Consider the following 25,601-nt stretch of genomic DNA (forward strand, 5'->3'; position numbering starts at 1 on the left):
TGAGCATTATAATATATCCCAGCTCCTATAAGTACTGTGGGATTAATACTATTATATGAGAGTGTCTCCCTGCAGCTCATTTACAGTTGTGCTGATGAGAAAACTAAGGCATTGATACTATAACGGAGAGCGGCTCACCTCCCCAGTCATGTCCATGTATTATTACTATAGATATAAGTGATGTCACTGTGACTCTCCCAGATCCCCTCACCTCCCCAGTCATGTCCCTGTATTATTACTATAGATATAAATGATGTCACTGTGACATTCCCAGATTCTCTCACCTCCCCAGTCATGTCCCTGTATTATTACTATAGATATAAGTGATGTCACTGACACTCCCAGATCCCCTCACCTCCCCAGTCATATCCCTGTATTATTACTATAGATATAAGTGATGTCACTGTGATACTCCCAGATCCCCTCACCTCCTCAGTCATGTCCCTGTATTATTACTATAGATATAAGTGGCCCCTGACTACAGCAACTTCTGGTGCGTCTCTGACACCAGAAACAAGGACTGCTGCGCGCAATTCCTCATAAGCAAAGAATCGCTTTATCAGACATATCTGTACGTCCGGTTGCTGGCCGGGTCGCAGTATTGCTGATAGCAAGCTCAGCCGCGACCCGCCGGAATCACCAGCCCAGTTACTGTAGTTGCGGCCCGGCGGAGGTAGATGGAGTCGCAATACATATATCTTAATTCAGATGCTTAGTACTGCCAACGCAAAAACATAAAAATAAAACATAAAATAAAAGCTTAGAACTGCGTTAGCAGTCCTGTTACAAAGGTGCGTCTAGATCCTGCCACACCAAACAAACAACTGAAGTCTTATGGGTACATATGGAGGACCCGAGGCATTCTAGGAGCTGTTTGGTGTCTGGTCTCTCCAACCATAATATCCCGATGGTATCCCTGTGGATCCCTATGGACCCCGAAGAAGAAAGGAGAGTTATGGTAAAACTTACCCTTCTTAACTCTCTTTCTTCGAAGTCCATAGTGTCCACAGGGGAGACAATGAAGTATAAGTGGGACCTGGAGGACCGGACACCAAGAGCTATGCTTTTCAATCCCAGGATGCTCCAGTCCTTCACCCTATACCCCGCCCGCAGACTGTGGGCAACTCAGTTTTGTTAACAAGCCCAAGGCAGGAGCAGGATAGGAGAGAAGAAAGCCTGGTACACTGAAGAATCACACTCACAGAGAAGGAAACGAGTGACCAAGAGAAGAAACCTGCAGAGATATGCACTTTCAGAGATGCTAGGCGGAGGCCTATATCCAATCCAGCCTGAAGAAAGGCAAGAATTCTAAAACTTTAAAAAGACTTGAGGGTCATAGTTTCTTGGAGCACACAATTGGAAACATGTAGGCCATATTCTGTGGTAAATTTTAGCTGAGCCCCCCCCCCCCCTCCTGTCTGAACTTTCGAAGCACTTGAGGAAGCAGGGATCTTGGAGGGAAGAGATATGCCAAATGGAAGTTCCATTTCACCGGCAATGCGTCTATGAAGGCCGCGTAGGGGTCTCTTGTCCTTGCTCCATAAACTAGCAGTTTGTTGTTTCTTGAGGTCTAGTAGAACCAATTTGTCCACCAGAAGCTGAAAGACTTCTGGATGTAGAGACCATTCTCCTGCATGCACATCGTGACAGCTGAGCAAATCCACTTCCCAATCGAGAATCCACGGGATGAACACTGCGGAGATAGCTGGGAGATTGCGTTCAGCCCATGTGAGAATGTGGGACACTTCTGTCATCGCTGACTGACTTAGAGTGCCCCCTTGGTGCTTGAGGTAGGCGTTGTTGGACTGTACTTGTACTGGCCTGTTCTTCAGAATATTATGAGCCAGAATGAGAACTCTGTAGAAGGCTCGAAGTTCCAGGACGGTGATTGGCAACACTGCCTCGACTGGGGTCCATCTGCCCTAGAAGGACTGCTGGCCGGCTACTGCTACCCACCCACAGAGGAATGCGTCCATGGTGAGGAGAGCCCAGTCCGGGATTCAAAAGGGGCGACCCTTGTCCAAATGGGATGTCTGTAGCCACCAGGCTAGGGACAGGCAAACCTCTGGGGGAAGGCTCATCGTCTGGGATCTGAGCAGATGGAGTAGCTCGTTCCACCTGGAGAATATCAGGTGTTGTAGGGGCCTGGAGTGAAACTGGGTGAACTCCACTATGTCGAAAGTGGACACCATTGATCCCAAGGCCTGCATTGCAGAGTGAATTGACACTCGGCAATTGTGGAGCAGTCTACGCAGTACTGCTGAAATTTTGTCTGCTGTTAGGAAGATTCTCTGAACCCGAGAGTCCAGGAGGGCTCCCAAATGCACCATCCTTTGCGAGGGTGTCAAGGAAGACTTTTTCAGTTGTTCAGCCAACCGTGCATTTGTAGAAAGGCAATGGTTACCTGCAGATGGCGGTGAAGAATCTCTGGGGATTCTGGGGAGCTGGTCAACAGCAAGAGATTGTCTAAGTATGGCAGCAGTCTTATCCCTTGGCGAAGAACATAACTGCCATGATCTTGGTAAAGACCAGAGGGGACGTTGAAAGGCCGAACAGCAGAGCCAGAAATTGGTAATGTTGCTGTAGTATAGCAAACCGGAGATACTGTTGATGAGAAGATGCTATAGGTATATGTAGATAAGCGTCCTGAATGTCTAGGTATACCATAAAATCCCCAGGCTCCATAGCTAGGATAATAGAGCGAAGGGTTTCCATACAAAAACTGGGCACCCCGATAAACTTGTCCAGAGATTTGAGGTTGAGGATAGGCCAATGAGACCCATTGGGCTTCTGAACTAAGAAAAGGGTAGAAGGGTAGCCCTTTCCCCGTTGTGAGGAGGGGACCTAAATTATTACTCCTGAATTCAGTAAAGACTGAATGGCTTTTTGGGGCAGCAGGGCCTTGGTTGAGTCCAATGGAGGTCCTGTGCAAAATAACTGCTGGGGAGGTCACCTCAGGAATGAAAGGGCGTATCCTTGGGAAACCACTTCCCTTACCCAGGCATCTGACGTGGTTTGGTGCCAAACCTGGGCGAATTGAAGAAGTCGGGAGCTTTCAGGGAGAGGCCCGTCCTGTCAGGTTGTAGGCTTGTCCTCAGGCTTGGCAGGTGGACATCTGGTAGCCCAGGCCTAAGCTTTTCCTTGAGGGCAAAAGAAGTGAAAGGATGACGTCCAAGGCTTTGTATTATATGCAGAGGGCAGGAATGCAGTCTTGGAAGCTGCCAAAGTAGTCACAATTTTTTCTAATTTTGGACCACATAGGATATCTCCAGGAACGGAGCCAAACAATACGTCGGGCTACCTACCTAAGTGGAAGATATCCTGGAGGCCAGGAGAGCCATATACATAGCTGCTTCACCCAAGTGGGAGGCTGCATCTCTAATGTGAGATATGTAAGATAGTTGTTCCCTTGAAGCATCAGGGGTAAAATGTCTCTTCTAGGGCCTCTGCCCAACTCTCAAAGGCATTTGCCACCCAGGTCGTAGCCCTAGCAGCATGAGTAATAGCTCCTGTAAGAGAGTATATGGATTTGTGACAAACTTCTATATACGTCTATCTGTAGTCTCCTTCAAGAAGGTTGCAGTATGGATGGGTAAGGTGGCAGTCTTAACCAGACGTGTTACATGAGAATCCACCACTGGGGGAACTTCCCATTTAGTGCAATCATTAGCTGGAAGAGGGTAAAAGGGTTAAACGTTTTGGAATATGAAACCTTTTACCGGGCATATGCCATGCGTCGCTCATGTGATCAGATAAGTGGTCAGAGTGTGGTCAAACTACCTTTTGTCGGTTAAAAAGTGGTTGTTTTTTCTTAGGAGAGGGTTCAATCTTGTAAGATTTTACAGCTCTTACAAGAGCAGGTAAATTTAATTTAGAGGATGGCTGCTCCTCTCCGGAGACGGAGTCAGAGTGAGAGAGTTCTGTGTCTTCTACCTCCCCAGATGATATCTCAGAATCAGATAACTGGGTGGACTGGGAAGATAACACACCACGTCTAGTAGGTTTAGTAGGTAAAGGCTTTTCATTTTGCAGCATTTGCTGAAAAGATGTAGAGGTATTAGCCATAACCATAGGGGAGGCAAAGGACTTGCAGGGAGTACCTGCTCACACTGGGGAAGCTACCCATCACACTGGGGAAGCTACCACAGGGACTGCTAATCTTTGCCAGCACCTGTGAATAGGCAGCCCAGGGTGGAACCTGAGGAGGAGACACTGGGGCTGAGGAGCCTGGGGCGGTATAACAATTAGTACAAAGACCATCCTGAATGAGGTCCTCTGGGGCTAAGCCCACTGAGCAGGATTTACAAGACACCAGAGTAGGAGGAGCAGCCTCAGGCTGCTTGTTATTCTTTCCATTGTCAGACACAGACACAAGAATAATAGAATACACAGTATGATACAGTGCAGTGAGCACCCTGCAGTATGTGTAATATGGCACAGTGTAGTGAGCAACCGCGCTATACACTATGTGTTAGCCCTCACAATTATATAGGAGATGTGAGATACAATGAACCCCCTATAACTTAGTATGTCAGGGTATAGTAGAATAAAGGGAAAGGTATAAGCTGGACAGTATAGAAAGAAAGTAGAGATCAGCGCTAGCACAAGTCACATACAAACGCAGTAAAAAAACACTATATATTTGCAATTGGCATTAAATCAACTACCCAGACCGAAGTGGCTGGTAGGATATAGCGCTGTATAACCCGGCCCGTGGGAGAGGTATACAGGGAGACTGAACCCAGCGTTCCCGGAGACCTGTGAAGCAGAAATTGGCTGCCGCATGTCTCAAGAGGGCGTGGAGGGTGAGGGAGGAGCAAGCTCAGGGAACAGCTAGACCGCAGTGGCATGGAGCCCTGAGCTGGGGGAGGGGCTACAGGGAGAGCGCCTTCCCCCCATGCTGACATTAACCACTGGGTCCCCTGGCGTCTAAATATGCCTTGCAACAGTATATTAATGCCCCGGTGGCCTAGTGGAGTCATCAGCGCCTCTGGTCCATCTCCTGAGGCCGAAGGCTAGACTGCAGCCCTGGATTCCAGGATGCAGTCTGGGGTGCCTGCTAGCTAGTCCCCCTCAGAACCCCACTGGGAGTACATAGCCGAGGCTTGGTGTCACGGCGCTGCGGAGGGGTGATGGAGCAGCAGTGCAGATATCCAAGGGACTGTCTGTTGCTGCTGTTTAGTAGTCAAAACACTATAAAAATAAATCGTAAAAATAAGCTTGGTCTGGGACACCAACGAAATTGAGTTGCCCTCAGGCTGTGGGTGGGGTATAGGGGGTAGGATCAGGGCATCCTGGGATTGAAAAGCTTTGCTGTTGGTATCCGGTCCTCCAAGTCCCACCTACACCCCATTGTCTCCCCTGTGGAGCCCTATGGAACCTGAAGAAGAAAAATGGAATTCTCCCATAAAGCATTCCTAAGGGGAGGGGGGCATGGTGTTTAAGGGGCTCCACCTCAAAAGCTATTGGATATACCAAGGTAGAACTGTCGCTCGGTGCTGCATGCCAAATTTCAGGGCAAAAATAAAAATGAAAAGTGAGGATTTGGGAGTAAAGTTACAACGGTCAGTTTTTCGGCCACAATTAGGACCACTTTTCTCCTTTAGTCTATTGGGGAGTTTTGGGAAGGCATAACTCAGGGTAGGGGACGAAATCAGACTGGGGGTTTGTTTTATTAGGTAGCTCTTGTTCCAGTGTAGGTGCTTTAGGGGTTCAGGTAATTGAGAAAGTTTTTAAACTATCACCTCACAAATGACCCATTATACAGATAGGGAGCTTCAACTTGTTGCACAGCCTCAGTAGGTGGCCTCCAGTAAGGGGTGTTAGCGTTCCCGCTAGGCTGTTTTAGCGGGGCGCGGCGCCCTGCCCTCCTTCTAGAGGGCAAAAAGCGCCCTGCCCTCACAGCCTGCGGGTGCCCTCTCCCCCGCGGGACGCAGTGTCCCGCGGGTGGAGAAATGTGCGCCCGGCATCTATTCTCCCTGTCTGCAGCGCTTGGGGGCTGCCCGGCGTGTCCGTAAGTGCCGGGCACGCCCCCAAGTATGACGAAAAGGGGACGCGTCTTATAGACACGCCCCCTTTTCATGAACACACCCCCTTTTCGGGCACGCGCACAAGGTTGCCCTTTTCGCGCGCGCGCACAAGGTTGCCCTCTCTAGCTTCGGCGCCCTGCCTGCCGCCGGAGCTAGAGTGAACACTAGGGTGTAACTCTGGCTTCAATTGGGTGTACAAAGATGGCTGTCCTTTGCGGGCTGTAGCGGAGGGTGGGAGCCGGCATAGGTACTGGGCATTAGCAGCGGGACTCGACGACAGTGCGGACGGCGGCAGACAGATGCAGGAAGATCCGTGATGCCTGCATCTGTGTGTAAATAAAATAAACACAGATGCACGGACAGATCAGAGCCCAGTGCTGGTTGCGCTAAATACAGGGAACTACTACATCATTTGTCCCCTGTATTTTGGCAATCAGGACTGGTTCTGAATAGCCCAGTGCTGGTTGTGCTTAATACAGGGGACCCCTACATAATTTTTCCCCTGTATTTAGCACAACCAGTCTCCAATGCCCGATGCTGGTTGTTTTTTTTCTTATGGGATGGGGGGATGTTTATTTTTTTACACACAGATGCAGGGGGTGGATGGGTGGTGTGAGGAGACAGAGTGGTGTAGATGGGGGAAACAGAAAGGCGTGGAGAGGTGGGAAGATTAACCAGCACAGATGGGTGAGCCAAAGTGATGCAGATGGGTGGAAACCAGTGGTGTAGATGGGGGAGGGGACAAAGTGATGCAGATGGTGGAAAACAGTGGAGAGGATGGAGAGGAAGACAGCATGGCATGGTTTGGGGGGGGGACAGAGCAACGTGGATGGGGGTACAGAGTGGAACAGATGCGGGAAGACAGAGCAGCGCAGATGGGTAAAGACAGATTGGTGCGGATGAGGGAATACAGACTACCAAAAATAGGAGAACACACAACAGTAAAGATTGGGGAAGGCAAAGTGGTGCGGGTGGGGGGGGTAAGCAATGCGGTGTGGCTGGGAGAAGGCAGTGGCACGGATGCAAGGAAACAGTGGCACGGATGCAGGAAGACAGGGCAATGCGGATGGGGAAAGACAGATTGGTGCGGATGGGGAAAGAATACAGACTAGCACAGTTGGGAGACCACACAGCAGTAGGGATTGGGGAAGATAGAGCAGCATGGAGACGTATAGGGGGGAGGAAGTGTACATGCATAGACAGAGTATGATAGTTTTAGCAATTAGGGAGCTGAATGTGTATTCTGAAGGAGATGGATGTATGGAGTGAAGAGGATGTTAAAACCCAGTGGGATTGTCGTGGTGACCGAATGGGCACTGAGTGGGATGTATGTACCACATAACTGCTCAGACCTCAATTGCATAGACTGCATGTGTGTATTCCAATGAACACACAATTCTGTGAATTAGCAGCTCCACCATTTTGTGAGTGACACCAATCTCACTCTGTTAAAGTGCTGAATTTGCAGTTAACCACAGGGTGTGATGGCATACCATATCTGCATTTTGCAAGGAACACGTCCATTAAGCATCAGCCTTAATGATCAGAATTTCATTGCTTTTTTTTTTTATAGCTTGAGTGGCAGAAATTCAGTAGGTTTTGTGAAATTTCAGATCATGTCTAAGAAGCCTTAACCACTTAACTGACGATTTTTTTTCTAAAAACCGCTCCAACGTTGTCATTTTTTTTTTTTATGAGTAACTTAGGTGTGGAACATCCATTTTAATTTATCCAAATTGGTTACATCAAAATTAAAAAAACAAAACAAAACATTTTTTTATGTAGGATTTGTAAAAAATAATAGTAATAAAAAAAATAAATCGTTTTTACAAATACCGGAACATCGGAACCACCATCACAACATCGGAAACATTGCGACAGTCAATTTGAAACCAGATCCAGGCACCAGGTACATTAGGGGTGTGAGGGGGGAAGTTAATTTACTGGGTGGGGGGTCCTGCTTTGCTGAACGATCAGCAAGCACAGTAGACACAGGGGGAGCGGGTGCTGGCAAGCAGAGGGACCCCTCTGAGAGCAGCTGCGGGAAGATTTTCTTCCTGCAGCCGTCCTCATATTTATCTGACTGTTCTAAATTTTACGACCAGAGCAGATAAAGATCTGCCTGATATGGTCAGAAAATTACAACAATGCCAGGCAAGTGGTTAATAGGACATGTGAAAGCATAAGATATTTTGTCTATATAAGTATTACTATAGATATATGTGATGGGATCTGGGAGTGTCACATTGACATCACTTACATCTATAGCAATAATACAGGGACATAACTGGGGAGGTGATGGGATCTGGGAGTGTCACAGTAACATCACCTCCCCAGTTATGTCCCTGTATTATTACTATAGATATAAGTGATGTCACTGTGACACTCCCAGATCCCCTCACCTCCCCAGTCATGTCCCTGCATTATTACTATATATATAAGTGATGTCACTGTGACACTCCCAGATCCCCTCACCTCCCCAGTCATGTCCCTGTATTATTACTATAGATATAAGTGATGTCACTGTGACACTCCCAGATCCCCTCACCTCCCCAGTCATGTCCCTGTATTATTACTATAGATATAAGTGATGTCACTGTGACACTCCCAGATCCCCTCACCTCCCCAGTCAGCAGGTGGATGATCTCCAGGGTGAGGTGTAATAACTCCTGCCCTCTGTGACTACGGTCCTTATCCATCCTCAGTGAATCAGTGATTTATACAGAACACGTCAGATCCTCACATGACTTTCACCAACGGTCAATAGTCTAAGAATATATATCCTTAAATAATAAATTATATATATTATTTATTTTAGAAATATTATAATAAATATCGGAGAACACTTGTAACAATTGAAAAAGGAGAGTTATGGTAAAACGTACTCTTGTTAGCTCTCTTTCTTCGAAGGCCATAGCGTCCACAGGGAGACAATGGTGTGTAGGTGCTACTTGAAGGACCAGACACCAACAGCAAAGCTTTTTCCTGTCCTTCCCCCTATACCCCACCCACAGAGGGCAACTCAGTTTTGTTAACAAGCTCAAGGCAGGAGCAGGATAGGAGAGAATGAAGACTGGTAAACTGAAGAATCACACTCTAACAAAGAGAAGGAACAAGTGAAGAGAAGAAACCCATAGAAGCTAGGTGCGTCAGGGCAGGTGCCTTTTACCATAACTCTCCTTTTCTTCTTCAGGGTCCATAGGGTTCCACATTGCCAATTGGCCAGAGTCTGTTTGTTAGTTGGCAGTGTTCTCCCCAGGCAGTTTTCTGCGGGCACTTCCCCCCGCCCCAATGCACCGCATTCCCGGTCACCCTCAATGTGTCCTTGTTGCCATGGACGCCGGATGCGACACAGAGCTGCGCCGACGTCATGTTCTTCACATTGGAGGCTCCGTATCCGCCCGCAATAAGGACATGTTATAGAAGGTTCCAGGTTACTGAACATGGCGCATTGGGGCGGGGGGAGGTGCTGGGCAGGGGACGCGGCATTGGGACAGGGGAGAGGGCTGAGCAGGCAATGTGGCATTGGGGCAGGGGGTAGTTGTCCATCACAATGCATGGGCGCTGTCAGGCTGGAGGGCAAAGATCCCTCCTCCTGTATAAAAGTTCAGGCGGGAACAGTTGCCTGAACTGATTAAAGATATCCTGCAAGTGGGGCCAGTATCTGTAGAGCTGTATAAAAAATATATTCTGTGTAGCCTGCAAGTGGGGACAGTATCTGGGCCTCTAAGAAGAAGAGAATATATAAATTGTTATTTCAAGTTTAAATCATTATAAGGTCAGGATTTAAAACAGTTTATTATTGCGAAGGCCCCCTTTCGGCTACTTCTTAATGCCGTTCGGCTGGAAAAAATTTCTAGGGAGAACACTGAGCTGGCCATCCCTTCTCTTGGAATCCATATAGGATAAAGAGGGAGTCCGATTTCCTGATGGAACTAGAACGGTCCACGTAGATCACATCCAAAGAGGCCTGATCTGCCAAGAGGTCTGGTGAATGAAAGGCCGAAACCATAATGTCCTCATTAAGGTGAAAACGAGAGACCACCTTGGAAAGGTAGCCAGGGCGCGTTCTAAGAACAGCCCTGTCCGTATGAAAGATTAGAAAAGAGGAGTGACATGATAGCGCCCCTAAATTAGATAACCTACCGGCAGATGCAATAGCCAGAAGAAACAAATTCTTCGCAGTGAGCCCCATTTAATATCTACTGATTCCAGGGGTTTAAAATGGAGGTTTCAGAAGTGCGTGGAGAACCACTGACAAATTGCCACAGGAGGGACCAAGGGAGGTTGTACACATAGAACACTAGATGAACAGAGCAGAGATGTGCACTTTCAGAGAGGCTAGGTGGAGTCCGAGATCCAATCCAGCTTGAAGAAAGGCAAGGATTCTAGAAACCCTAAAAACCCGGAGGCTCGTACTTTCTAGGAGCAAACAACTGGAAATTTGTATGCCATTCCTGCTTAAAAATCCTGTCAGAAGATGGTTTCCGCGGTCTGAGCATGGTTTGGACCACAGAGCTAGAGAACCCTTTAGACTTTAGGAGGGATATCTCAAGAGCCAAGCTGTTAAAGACAAACGAGCCATGTATGGATGTAGAAAGGGACCTCGAGACAACAGGTCCGGTCATAGAGGAAGTTGGAGACGAACGTCTATGGAGATACTTTGAAGATCGGAATACCAATGGTGCCTGGGCCAAGCCGGAGCTACCAACAGGACTGTGCCCACTTCCTGCTTGAACTTTCGAAGAACCCAATGAAGAAGGGAGACTGGAGGGAAGAGGTAAGCCAAATTGAAGGTCCACCTCACAGAAAATGCGTCCACGAAGGCCGCGTTGGGGTCCTTTGTACTGGCCCCATACACTGGAAGTTTGTGGTTGTGATGTGAGGCGATGAGGTCCACATCTGGTAGACCCCATTTGTCCACCAGGAGCTGAAAGACCTCTGGATGTAGAGACCACTCCCCTGCATGCACGTCATGACGGCTGAGGAAATCTGCTTCGCAATTGAGAATCCCTGGGATGAACACTGCGGAGATGGCAGGGAGATGGCGTTCGGCCCATGTGAGAATGCGGGACACTTCTACCATTGCTGTCTGACTTCCAGTGCCTCCTTGATGATTGAGGTAAGTCACTGCCGTGGCGTTGTCGGACTATACCTGTACTGGCCTCCCCTGAATAAAATACTGAGCCAGAATAAGGGATCTGTAGATGGCTCAGAGTTCCAGGACATTGATTGGTAAGATCGCTACATTTATTTTTACATAATATCTATAAACTATCAACCCGCCACCCACCACTACCAGGGGTGGCAGGGATAGCCCCGGGCTGTCAGCCTGGGGTGCCCTGGAGGGGTGGGGGCCTTTATTGGGGGGTCCCCAGCTCCTCAGGGATCCCCAGCCTGGGCTGACTAGCGGTCAGGGCTGATGCTGCAGCTGGGGGGCCCGGTGAAAGGGCTCTCCTGGCTGTGGCATCAGCCCCCCGCGAGAAAAAGTCTGGTGCTGGTTCTGGAAAATACAGGGGAACCCTACTCATTTTTTCACCCCTGTATTTCCAGAACCAGGACCGGATCAGAGCCCAGTGCTGATTGTGCAGAATACGGGGGACCCCTACATCATTTGTCCCCCATATTTTGGCAACCAGGGCTGGTTCTGACTAACCCGGTGCTGGTTGTGCTTACATATGGGGGACCCCTACATCATTTGTCCCCCGTATGTTGCCCAACCAGCACTGGGTCCCTAAAAGCCGGGGCTGGTTGCTCTGTAGGTATTGCACAACGTTTTTTGTTTTGTTTTTTAAACACATTTTTTTCACAGATGCACGGATGGTTTTCATTGAACCATCCCTGCATCTGTGCTTATTCTATTACAGACAGATGCATGCATCACGGATCCCCCCGAGCGTGCATCGGTCTTTTTTTTTTTAACAAATGAAGAAACCGCTCGGACGCACGATACATTGTATGCTGAAACAACGGCACGATCGGCATACGAACACGATGGAGAAGATGGACTCCACATCTGATCACACGATTTGTTTTGACGGCTGCGGGAGCGCCCATCATATCGTATCCTACCTAGAAAACAAACGATTTCCACACGATCCATTGTACGGTGCATCGAAAATCGTGGAATCGGTCCGAAACCTCGTAGGTGTATGGCCAGCATAAGTTTACTAAGTATGGGTCTCTCCTTTTGCAGCATTTGTTGGAAGGCTGTAAAAGTATCCGCCAGACTCTGCACTGCGGTAGAAAGTGCATCTACACATGGGGGAGGCAATGGATTTGCAAGGAGTACCTGCTGTGGCCATTCCATAGGGAGAGCTACCACAGGGATCACTAGGTGGTCCGCAATTTTTGTCAAAACCTGTGAAAAAGTAGCCGAGGGAGGGGTCCTGAGGAGAGGACACACAGACTAATGGCCAGGTGCCGTATAACAAGATGTACAAAGACCATCCTGAATGAGGTCCTTGCAAGACACCAGAGCAGGAGCAGCAGGCTGCTTGTTATTCTTGTCTTTGCCAGACATAGCTGCAAGAATCATGTAACACACAATCTGGCACAGTGCAGTGAGCGACCCAGATATATGTGCAATATGGCACAGTGTAGTAAGCAACACCGATATATAGTATGTCATAGCCCTCACAGCCAAACATCAACCCGCTTGCAAGCGGGTCTGAATGAGACCCATAGCCCCCATACCCACAGTCACCGCCCAGCAATACACCTCATACATACTGTCCTGGGCACACCTTATACAGCCTCATGCCCAGCACATATACCCCCCATACCCACAGTCACCGCCCAGCAATACACCTCATACATACTGTCCTGGGCACACCTAATACAGCCTCATGCCCAGCACATATACCCCCCCATACCCACAGTCACCGCCCAGCAATACACCTCATACATACTGTCCTGGACACACCTTATACAGCCTCATGCCCAGCACATATACCCCCCATACCCACAGTCACCGCCCAGCAATACACCTCATACATACTGTCCTGGGCACACCTTATACAGCCTCATGCCCAGCACATATACCCCAATACCCACAGTCACTGCCAAGCATTACGCATCATACATACAGTCCTGGGCACACATTATACAGCCTCATGCCCAGCACATATACCCCCCCATACCCACAGTCACTGCCCAGCATTACACCTCATACATACAGTCCTGGGCACACCCTTATACAGTCGCATGCCTAGCACATATACCCCCCATACCCACAGTCACTGCCCAGCATTACACCTCATACATACAATCCTGGGCACACCTTATACAGCCTCATGTCCAGCACATATACCCCCCATACCCACAGTCACTGCCCAGCATTACACCTCATACATACTGTCCTGGGCACACCTAATACAGCCTCATGCCCAGCACATATACCCCCCATACCTACAGTCACTGCCCAGCATTACACATCATACACACAGTCCTGGGCACACCTTATACATCCTCATGCCCGGCACATATACCCCCCATACCCACAGTCACTGCCCAGCATTACACCTCATACATACAGTCCTGGGCACACCTTATACATCCTCATGTCCAGCACATATACCCCCCATACCCACAGTCACTGCCCAGCATTACACCTCATACATACAATCCTGGGCACACCTTATACAGCCTCATGTCCAGCACATATACCCCCCATACCCACAGTCACTGCCCAGCATTACACCTCATACATACTGTCCTGGGCACACCTAATACAGCCTCATGCCCAGCACATATACCCCCCATACCTACAGTCACTGCCCAGCATTACACATCATACACACAGTCCTGGGCACACCTTATACATCCTCATGCCCGGCACATATACCCCCCATACCCACAGTCACTGCCCAGCATTACACCTCATACATACAGTCCTGGGCACACCTTATACATCCTCATGTCCAGCACATATACCCCCCATACCCACAGTCACTGCCCAGCAATACACCTCATACATACTGTCCTGGGCACACCTTATACAGCCTCATGCCCAGCACATATACCCCAATACCCAGAGTCACTGCCAAGCATTACGCATCATACATACAGTCCTGGGCACACATTATACAGCCTCATGCCCAGCACATATACCCCCCCATACCCACAGTCACTGCCCAGCATTACACCTCATACATACAGTCCTGGCCACACCTTATACAGCCTCATGCCTAGCACATATACCCCCCATACCCACAGTCACTGCCCAGCATTACACCTCATACATACAGTCCTGGCCACACCTTATACAGCCTCATGCCCAGCACATATACCCCCATACCCACAGTCACTGCCCAGCATTACACCTCATACATACAGTCCTGGGCACACCTTATACAGTCGCATGCCTAGCACATATACCCCCCATACCCACAGTCACTGCCCAGCATTACACCTCATACATACAGTCCTGGGCACACCTTATACAGCCTCATGTCCAGCACATATACCCCCCATACCCACAGTCACTGCCCAGCAATACACCTCATACATACTGTCCTGGGCACACCTTATACAGCCTCATGCCCAGCACATATACCCCAATACCCAGAGTCACTGCCAAGCATTACGCATCATACATACAGTCCTGGGCACACATTATACAGCCTCATGCCCAGCACATATACCCCCCCATACCCACAGTCACTGCCCAGCATTACACCTCATACATACAGTCCTGGGCACACCTTATACAGCCTCATGCCCAGCACATATACCCCCCCATACCCACAGTCACTGCCCAGCAATACACCTCATACATACTGTCCTGGGCACACCTTATACAGCCTCATGCCCAGCACATATACCCCAATACCCAGAGTCACTGCCAAGCATTACGCATCATACATACAGTCCTGGGCACACATTATACAGCCTCATGCCCAGCACATATACCCCCCCATACCCACAGTCACTGCCCAGCATTACACCTCATACATACATTCCTGGGCACACCTTATACAGCCTCATGTCCAGCACATATACCCCCCATACCCACAGTCACTGCCCAGCATTACACCATATACAGCCTCATGTCCAGCACATATACCCCCCATACCCACAGTCACTGCCCAGCATTACATCTCATACATACAGTTCTGGGCACACTTTATACATCCTCATGCCCAGCACATATACCCCCCATACCCACAGTCACTGCCCAGCATTACACCTCATACATAATAATAATAATAATAATAATAATAATAATAATAATAATAATAATAATAACACTATTAGTGACAGCAGTAATAATAAAGGACAGGACTGGTACCTGTAACACAGCTCCTGCTCCTGATCTGCCTCAGACAGGGAAACACACACAGTGTATAGCAGGGGAGTCTGGAAAAGATGTCCGGAGGGCAAAGTACAGACAACAAGAAAATGGCCGCCGCCCTCCTGCACTGAGGACATGTCTAGTAACAAAGAATAAACAGTATAAAACAAGATGTTGCATGGTTTATAGCATCTGATCACCAGGGAAAATACTTTAAGTTCTGTCATTAGACGGCGGCCATTTCTTGTTTACCAATAAGTCCTCCTTGTTCTCGGTCATGTAGTCACTGGAAGAGCGGCGGCCATCTTGTTGGGGTCCGTAGGCTGTATACATCCTCATAAGTGAGTGGCACCTCCTGAGTCCTGACAGATAAAGGGGAGGTAGCTTAGGGGAGGCCAGGGTGTTACTGTGGGGTCTCTGGGGAGGGTAAAAGGTATGTGCTGGGGGAGGGGAGGTCATGGTCTTACTGGGGAGAGGACAGGTGTGTGCTGGTGGTGTACAGTTAGTGGGGGGAGGGGAGGTCAGGGTGTTGCTGTGGGTGTCTTTGGGGAGGGGGACAGGTGTGTGCTGGTGCTGTAGAGGTAGTGGGGGAGGGGAGGACAGGGTGTTACTGGGGGGTCTCTGGGGAGGGGACAGGTGTGTGCTGGTGCTGTACAGTTAGTGGGGGGAGGGGTGGTCAGAATGTTACTGGGGGGTCTCTGGGGAGAGGGACAGGTGTGTGCTGTACAGTTGGGGAGGGGGTCAGGATGTTATTGGGGTGTCAGGGGAGGGGGGCAGGTGTGTGGTGCTGTACAATGGGGAGGGGAGGTCAGGGTGTTACTGGGGGATCTCTGGGGAGGGGGACAGGTGTGTGCTGGTGCTGTACAGTTAGTGGGGGGGAGGGGAGTTAGTGTTACTGACTGTACGAGGTAGTGACTGTGGGTTTGGGCCACTGACATCACTCTGAGCTCTGTTAATAATAGAGAGGGGAGGAATTGCTGGGAGGGGGGCATTGGGAAAGAAGAAAATAGCCACCGCCTCATGTTATATAAATATTTATATCCTCTGGTGTTTAGATATTATGAGACCTGTAGTAGACTTTATTAATAATTACTGGATATGGCCTTAGGGTAATGTCTAAATCCCCTTCACGGAGAGGACCCTGATGTCATCAGCCAGTGTCCAGCGTCATTCCCTGCCATCCAAGTGGGCATAGAGGGGGAATATAACCATGTAGCGTGGCGAGTGCACCACAAACTTGTTTAAGTGGGGACAAAGTACTTCTTTAGCTGGCTGTCATGGGCAGGAACTGCACTTCCGCCCTCACTCACGGCACTTACAGGTCCCTAGCACGAAGGGCAAATACAGCCAACCATGGCCTTAGTGTAAGAGAGCGGCGGCCATTTGCTAGCAGTGAAATGTAGTTAATAAGGGCACATCGGCCATTTTCTTGTGGTCTATTCTCGTTCTAACACCACTCCCAGACTCTGGGACACTATGTGTTTCCCTGTCTGGGGCTGATTAGGAGAGGGATGGGAAGAGCGATTCGATGTACTGAGTTGAGCCACATGTCTCGGCACACGGCTCTTTATAGCTGTTAGCAAGCAAGTGTGCCGGCGACTCCGAGTGAGTTGCTGATAGCTCTGCCCCCTGCACTACTCTTCCGGGGTATATGTGCCGGGCATGAGGGTGTATAATGTGTGCCCAGGACTGTATGTATGAGGTGTTATACTGGACAGTGGGTATGGGGTGGCATATTGCCATGCATGAGGATATATAAGGTGTGCCCAGGACTGGTGTAATGCTGGGTGGTGACTGTGGGTATGGTGGTATAAGTGCTGGGCATGAGGATGTATAAGGTGTGCCCAGGACTATATGTATGAAGTGTAATGCTGGGCAGTAACTGTGGGTATGGGGGATATATCTGCTGGGCATGAGGCTGTATAATGTGTGCCCAGGACTGTATGTATGAGGTGTAATGCTGGGCAGTGACTGTGGGTATGGGGGGTATATGTGCCGGGCATGAGGATGTATAAGATGTGCCCAGGAGTGTATGTATGAGGTGTAATGCTGGGTAGTGACTGTGTATGGGGGGGTATATGTGCTGGACATGAGGCTGTATAAGGTGTGCCCAGGACTGTATGTATGAGGTGTAATGCTGGGCAGTGACTGTGGGTATGGGGGGCTATATGTGCTGGACATGAGGCTGTATAAGGTGTGCCCAGGACTGTATGTATGAGGTGTAATGCTGGGCAGTGACTGTGGGTATGGGAGGTATATGTGCTGGACATGAGGCTGTATAAGGTGTGCCCAGGACTGTATGTATGAGGTGTAATGCTGGGCAGTGACTGTGGGTATGGGGTATATGTGCTGGACATGAGGCTGTATAAGGTGTGCCCAGGACTGTATGTATGAGTTGTATTGCTGGGCAGTGACTGTGGATATGGGGGTATATATGTGCTGGACATGAGGCTGTATAAGGTGTGCCCAGAACATTATGTATGAGTTGTAATGCTGGGCAATGACTGTGGGTATGGGGGGGTATATGTGCTGGATATGAGGATGTATAAGGTGTGCCCAGGACTGTATGTACGAGGTGTAATGCTGGGCAGTGACTGTGGGTATGGGAGGTATATGTGCTGGACATGAGGCTGTATAAGGTGTGCCCAGGACTGTATGTATGAGGTGTAATGCTGGGCAGTGACTGTGGGTATGGGAGGTATATTTGCTGGACATGAGGCTGTATAAGGTGTGCCCAGGACTGTATGTATGAGTTGTATTGCTGGGCAGTGACTGTGGATATGGGGGTATATGTGCTGGACATGAGGCTGTATAAGGTGTGCCCAGATCTGTATGTATGAGGTGTAATGCTGGGCAGTGACTGTGGGTATGGGGGGGGTATATGTGCTGGACATGAGGCTGTATAAGGTGTGCCCAGGACTGTATGTATGAGGTGTAATGCTGGGCAGTGACTGTGGGTATGGGGGGCTATATGTGCTGGACATGAGACTGTATAAGGTGTGCCCAGGACTGTATGTATGAGGTGTAATGCTGGGCAGTGACTGTGGGTATGGGAGGTATATGTGCTGGACATGAGGCTGTATAAGGTGTGCCCAGGACTGTATGTATGAGGTGTAATGCTGGGCAGTGACTGTGGGTATGGGGGTATATGTGCTGGACATGAGGCTGTATAAGGTGTGCCCAGAACATTATGTATGAGTTGTAATGCTGGGCAATGACTGTGGGTATGGGGGGGTATATGTGCTGGATATGAGGATGTATATGGTGTGCCCAGGACTGTATGTATGAGGTGTAATGCTGGGCAGTGACTGTGGGTATAGGGGTATATGTGCCGGGCATAAGGGCTGTATAATGTGAACCCAGGACTGTAACTGGTCTCAGTGTTTTTCTTATTTCTTCTTCAGGGTCCCTAGGGCTCCACAGGGAGACCTTGAGGTGTAGGTGGTGGTTGAGGACCTCGCACTGAATAGTTAAAGCTTTGCACCCAGGATGCAACAGTCCTTCCCCTTATACCCTGAGCCAGAAGCTTTTCAGTTTTGTCGGTGCCCGGCCGTAGTCTGGTCACCATTATAATAGTGGGCTGCCCAAAAGCTTTTATTTGTATTTTTTATGATTTTCTATATTTTACATTTATTCTTCTGAGTGGGCAGCAGCAGAGTGTCCGCGCGACGGTGCTCTCGGCGGGCATTCCGGGTACCATGGTAGCCGGCCCTGCGGACATAGATTGCAGCCTGGTTTCAATGGGGACAGGCAAGACGGGTCACCGCTTGCGGTGGCCCGCAGATGGGCAGTCTTACCCCCTGTCTCAGGGGAGAGACCTGAGGCGCTGAGGGTGAACACTGGCTCCAACCACGTGATCCACTAGACCACCAGGGTACATATGGAGCAGTTATCCAGCGTCCCGTGGTTAGCAGTCAGCATCGGGAGGTTAGCTTTCCCTATTACAGCGGCACCTCAGCTCTGTATGCCATTCCTCTGAGGGCTAGCTTCTCTCAGCTGCTCTCCTCCAACCACGCTCCCTCAGAGGTCTCCGGCGGCCATCTTCTACAGGCTCAGCCACAGCTCTCTTAGGGAAATGCAGTGTTCGGTCCACCTACATACCTCTCCGTGGGGATAGGTTATGTAGCACTATAGTCTACCATCCTTTAAGCACTGAGTAGTTGACTGTAGTGCCATTTCTACTTCAGGGTCCATAGGCTCCACAGGGAGACCTTGGGGTATAGGTGATGATGGAGTCATCCGGGCACCACACAGTTACATTTTCTTCAGGTTCCACAGGAATTATCTTGGGATATATAGTTGGACGGCATCCATTGCACCAAATAGCAAAGCTTTGGAGCTCCCAGCATGCACTGATTCTCCACCCTATATCCCCCAGCCACAGGCATTCAGTTTCGTTTGGTGTGCGGCAAGACGCACCAGTTATACAGTGGGGCTTCTAGGCAGTCCTAAGCTTGTTTTCTTACCATAATCTATGAAACTTCATGAGTTTAGCGTTACTGGCGCAAGGTTTGACGCTCTACTGCGACTCCTTCTACCTCCACCGACGGCCGATACACCAGATCGCTGTGTGCCCTGAGTGTGTTCGGCCGGCCTCAGCATGGCTTAGCTGGCGGCCGGAAGACACTGAGGTTCGGGACTGCGGTCGGGGAAACGGAGAGCTCAGGTAAGGATTCCCTTCGAGCAATCATGCCTGAGCAGTCCCCAGCCTCTGGTGTTGAGACGCATCAGAGGCTGCTGTGTGTGAAAGACGTACTCGTAGAACAGACGATTCCTCACTACGGCGGACGGGGCCTCATCGTCTGTTGCCGGGGATGGGTGGCAAGAAACACTAGTGCGCACTGGTCGGCTTCTTGCCACTTTGTAGTGCAGCGTACCCGGCCGTCAAAAGACGCAGCTTAGGGGAGATTTGCGCTCCTCCCTTCATACGCTAACTTCCGGCTAGGATCCCAGCGTCTGGTATAAAGGACCTCCTTGTGCATGAGAAGCACGCAGTTTAGCGTTTGCCCGGCGGCTGCAGCGGAGTTCTCAGAGGTTTGGGTCAGTCTCTCTGTATACCTCTCCCTTGGATTTGGTATATAGCATACTCTATATCCTACCTTCCTCCTTCGGGGGTTGGTTTAGTTGATTGAGCACACATTGCGGACACAGTTGCACGTCTTTATGCATTGAATGTGACTGGGTGCCACCTGCTGTATGTACACTGCATATGTTTCTCAAACTGTCAGGTATTACTATTTCTGTGTTTCCCCTTGTCCTTTTGAAGGTAGGGTACGTCACTGATAGTAAAAAGTCACATTACTTTGTATTGCATTGTTCTTTCAATTATGTCAGTTGATAAAGAACTAAGGGCCTCATTCAGACCCACTCGCAAGCAGCTGTCCGCTCGCAAGTGGGTCGATAGTGTGCACTGCGCATGCGCACGACGGAGGGATCTCCGTCGTGCGCATGCGCCAGACACGACGAGCGAAGGACTTTCCTTCGCTCGTTGTGTCTGATCAAAGGGGGCGTGCTGTCGATGTTGATTGACAGCACGCCCCCTTTGGTGGGCGTGCCGGGGGCATGCCTCCCAGACGGAGGCGTTCCCAAGGGAACGCCTACCGTCAGAAGCCGGCCCCACTGACATCACTAGTGATGTCAGTGGGAGTGATTTTGGCTCTGATAGAGCCAAAATCACTCCAGGGCTTGTGGTCGAAAACCCCGACCACAGGCTTCTGGTCGCACTGACGATGGTCAAGACCATCGCGACCATCATCCTGCACGCTCGTATGTGCTGTGGGTGGTGACCCACAGCTATACGAGCGTCCAGGAGGACGCTCCATTTTTATGGAGGACGGCCCTCATTCAGAGCGAGCGCTCTGCTCAGAGCGTCCGGCTCTGAATGAGGGCCTAAGTTCTTCGGTACTGGTGTTTTGTAAGTCCTGTGCTACAGGCTTATCAGAACATGATGTGAATCTGGAAGGGTTCTGTAAGAATTGCAGTAAACAGGTGCCTGGTGGGACTGTTACTACTGCGAATCCTGTATCAGCTACGGAACCTTCTTGGGTGGCTGTCACTCCAGAGGTACTGTCTTTCCTAATAAACAAGGTCACAGAGGGGCAGACTCCAGCTATGGAGTTACCTCAGGCTATGGGATTCCAACAGCGGGTTCTCCTTATGGGGATGCCCCTATGAATGTTGGATGGCCTGCGGTGGGCGGCCCCAATCAAGGGGTTTGGTCCTCTCCTCAGGGGCCTAGGAAAACAGGGCATAAGAGTCGTCATATGTCTCCTCCAGAGTCAGACCCAGTTGATTCATCAGAAGAGGAGTCTCAGGTTTCTGAGTCAGGCTCGCTGAACGATAATTACCAATCCCTGGTGGATGTTCCTGCCTTGGTGAGGGCAGTGAGGTCTGTCCGCAATATACAGGAGGAGGAGGTCCTACCGGCCTCTAAAGAAGTGGTCTTTAGACGTCAGGCTGTGGCGAAAGATTATTTTCTGCACTCAGGGCAATTAACAAATCTTATTTCTGAGGCATGGGAGACCCCTTGCAAGGCTTTTTCATCTACTAAAAAGATTGCAGCTAGGTACCCATTTGTGTCGGGTGTGTGCAGCAAATGGGAGGTCTCCCCCACAATGGACGCTTATGTTACTAGAGTGGTTAGGAGCGCTACATTGCCTATCCCAGCTGCGTTTTCCCTAAAGGACGGTGTGGATAGGAGGCTGGAGAGTTATCTGAAGACAATATTTTCCTTAGGGGCAATTACCAGACCAGTCACAGCAATAGCCTGGGTGGCTAAGGCAAAGGAAGATTGGACTAAATCTTTGGCTTAAGACGATTGTAGACCCAACAAGAGAACAAAAGTTTTTGCTGGGTCAGATACAGGAGGCTTCTGTATACTTGGGTGAAGCAGGCATTGATGCAGGTATATGTAGCGTTCCCGCTAGGCTGTTTTAGCGGGGCGCGACGCCCTGCCCTCCTTCTGGAGGGCAAAAAGCACCCAGCCCTCCTGGAGGGCAAAAAGCGCCCTGCCCTCACAGCCTGCGCGTGCCGTCTTCAACCGGGGGACGCTGTGTCCCGCGGGTGGAGAAATGTGAGATGACCCGGTCACCGCCGGAGAATAGACACCGGGCGCATGCGCCCGGCTTCTATTCTCCCTCTCTGCAGCGCTTGGGGGCTGCCGGGCACGCCCCCAAGTATGATGAAAAGGGGATGCGTCTTATAGACATGCCCCCTTTTCATGACCACGCCCCCTTTTCGGACGAAGGCACGCACTAGGTTGCCCTCTCTAGCTCTGGCGCCCTGCCTGCCGCCAGAGCTAGAGTGAACACTATATATGGCATCGAGAGTCTAGGCTAACTCAATGGCAGCCCGAAGGACCATATGGTTGAAACCCTGGAGAGCGGATCTAGGGTCTAAAAAGGCATTAGAATCCTTGCCATTCACAGGTAAGGTGCTCTTTGGCCCAGTATTAGGTGAGATTATGACAACATTGGCTACACCAAGGTCGGCAGAATTACCGACTACCTCTACATCCAGAAGACAGTGGCTGCCCGCAAGGGGCAAATAAACAGTCCTCAGCTAAGAGACGGCAGTCTCAGAGAAAGGGGCCGCCCAGGAAGTCCTGGGCAAGCAAGCGTCTAACGTCTAAATAAGACAGTAAGCCTGCTGGCTGATGGGGCGGGCCTCCCCCTCTAGGAAGTCAGGGTTGGAGGCCGACTGCTACAGTTCTCCCGGGCCTGGCATCGGACAACCACGGATGCCTGGGTACGGGAGTTGGTAGTTCGCGGCTATGCCATATCATTCAGAAGCTGCCCCCCTCGGAGGTTCGTGGTTATGGATTTACCGGGGAGACCAGTCAGAGTTCGGGCCTACCAGCATTCGGTGGAGGCCCTTCTGAGGGCAGGTGTTGTCATCCCAGTCCCTGTGATGGAACGGGGAATGGGTTACTATTCAACCTTATTTTTGATCCAAAAGCCCAATGGGTCGTACTGACCTATTCTAAATCTGAAATCCTTCAACAGGTTTGTCAGGACACCAAAATGTTGCATGAAGACTTTACGGTCAATCATGCTTAGGATGCATACCTGCATGTCCCAATCACAAAACCCAACCAGAGATTTCTCAGGTTTGCAGTAAATCAACAGCATTTGCAGTTCCAGGCTCTAACTTTCGGGCTGGCCACAGCACCAAGGGTGTTTATGAAAATAATGGCGGTCATGATGGCCTGTCTCAGGCGTCAGGGAATCAGAATTCTGCCATACCTGGATGACCTTCTGATACTTGCTCAGTCGCAGGAGACATTACTGTGTCATCTACGAATGATGGTAGCTTGCCTACAAGAGCACGGGTGGGTGATAAACTTGAAGAAATCTCTATCACCAACCCAGCGGATGATGCACCTGAGGGCAATACTAGACTCTCGGCAACAGATGGTCTTTCTGCCAGAGGACAAACTTGTGACGCTACAGGCACGAGTACACTGTCTACTGAGCAACCAAGTAGTATATGTCTACCTGGCCATGCAGTTGCTGGGCTCCATAGTAGCCACATTCGACATGGTGGCTTATGCGCAATTCCACTCCAGAGTCCTACAACGGTGGATCTTGGTGCAGTGGGATGGTCAGCATCATCAGATAAAACGACAGATGATTATGATCTTGCCAGAGGTTCGTCACTCCTTAGCCTGGTGGCTGGAGGTGACTCATTTAAACAGGGGTGTCCGTTGTGGATCCCAGAATGGGTACACCTCACCACAGACGCAAGTCTCAGAGGATGGGGAGCAGTCATAGGTCAGCACGCTTTCCAGGGAATGTGGACAGACCTAGAAAGCAATCTGCCAATAAATGTATTAGAGCTCCGGGCGGTGCACAGGGCACTTCTTCAGGTGGAGGACCATCTTCAGGGCAGATATGTCCAGATTCAGTCCGACAACGCGATGACAGTGGCCTGTATAAACCATCAGGGAGGCACACTAAGTCCAGTGGCTATAAGAGAGGTGGCAGGGATTCTGCTGTGGGCAGAGAGCCATCTTCCAGTGATAACAGCTGTGTTCATCCCAGAAGTGCTCAACTGGGAAGCAGACTTCCTAAGTCGCCAGGATATACACACCGGAGAATGGGCTCTTCATCCGGAGGTGTTTCAAACCATGGTGGACAAATGGGGTCTACCAGAGGTAAACCTGATGGCGTCACGTCACAATTACAAGGTCCCCATGTACGGGTACAGGACAAGAGACCTCTCAGCAGCCTTTGTGGACACTCTATCGGTAAGATGGAACTTCAAACTGGCATACCTGTTTCCTCCAATCTCCCTCCTCGCAAGGGTGGTCAGGAAATTCTAGCAGGAAGGCGGCAGGTTAGTGCTAATAGCTCCTGCCTGGCCCAGGAGGCATTGGTTTGCGAATCTGAAGCGTCTATCAGTAGACAGTCTGCTTCCTCTGCGACAAGACCTACTAATGCACGGTCCATGTTGTTACCAGGATTTACCCCGACTGGCTTTGACGGCTTGGCTCTTCAGTCTTCCGTGTTAAAAGCCAGGGGGTTTTCTTCATCTGTGATACAGTGCTTAGGGAACGGAAGCCGGCCTCTGCGCGCCTATATTACAGGGTTTGGCGGTCATTTTTCCTGTGGTGTCACAACAGGAAATACAACCCTAAAATATTTAAGGTGGCTAGAGTGCTGGGATTTCTCCAGGCCGGATTGGTCTTTGGTCTGCGCCTCGCCACCTTGAGAGTTCAGGTGTCAGCTTTGACGGTGTGGTTTGAGTGCAAAATTGCTTCTCTGCCAGATGTCAGAACATTCATGCAGGGGGTACTGCGACTGCAACATCCATTTCTCTCACCGGTAGCACCGTGGGAGTTATCTCTGGTTCTCAGGGCACTTCAGACACATCCCTTTGAACCCTTGGATAAAGTGGATTTGAGATGGCTGACAGCGAAAACACTTTCTTCTGGCCATCTCTTCAGCTCGTAGGGTTTCTGACCTGGCAGCTTTGTCATGTAGCTCCCCATACTTGGTATTTTATCCGAATAGAGCTGTACTTCATACCAAGCGGGCTATCTCCCAAAGGTAGTTTCTCATTTCCATAGTAATGAGGAAATTGTGGTGCCAGACTTCAGGCCTGTCTACAGGCGAACCTTTACTTGATGTGGTCTGAGCTCTCAGAATCTATGTGGACCGAACTAAGGCCATCAGGAGAACAGACTCATTGTTTGTGTTGTATGGATTCCACAAGAGAGGCTGGCCAGCCAACAAGCAAACGTCTCGCTGGCTTGTTATGACCATCTTGCAGGTCTA

The 25,601-nt window shown here is 50.0% G+C and overlaps 2 protein-coding genes across 2 annotated transcripts in view; one reads left to right on the forward strand and one right to left on the reverse strand.

Moving 5' to 3' along the window:
- Positions 1-15,657, reverse strand: part of LOC148435683 (uncharacterized) — a 32,039-nt gene extending 16,382 nt beyond the window's left edge. The window contains 1 exon segment of the mRNA XM_088465641.1: positions 15,577-15,657. Within this exon segment, the coding sequence (XP_088321767.1) occupies positions 15,577-15,657 (81 nt within the window).
- The window catches only part of LOC148435681 (uncharacterized), a gene marked incomplete at its 5' end in the record, with an annotated part of 206,932 nt that overhangs the window by 144,596 nt on the left and 36,735 nt on the right, over positions 1-25,601 (forward strand). The window contains 1 exon segment of the mRNA XM_088465642.1: positions 21,613-21,631. Coding sequence (XP_088321768.1) covers positions 21,613-21,631 — 19 coding nt within the window.

This window comes from Taudactylus pleione, unplaced genomic scaffold, assembly GCF_031769625.1.
Source record: "Taudactylus pleione unplaced genomic scaffold, aTauple2 ptg002080l, whole genome shotgun sequence".
NCBI lineage: Eukaryota > Metazoa > Chordata > Amphibia > Anura > Myobatrachidae > Taudactylus > Taudactylus pleione.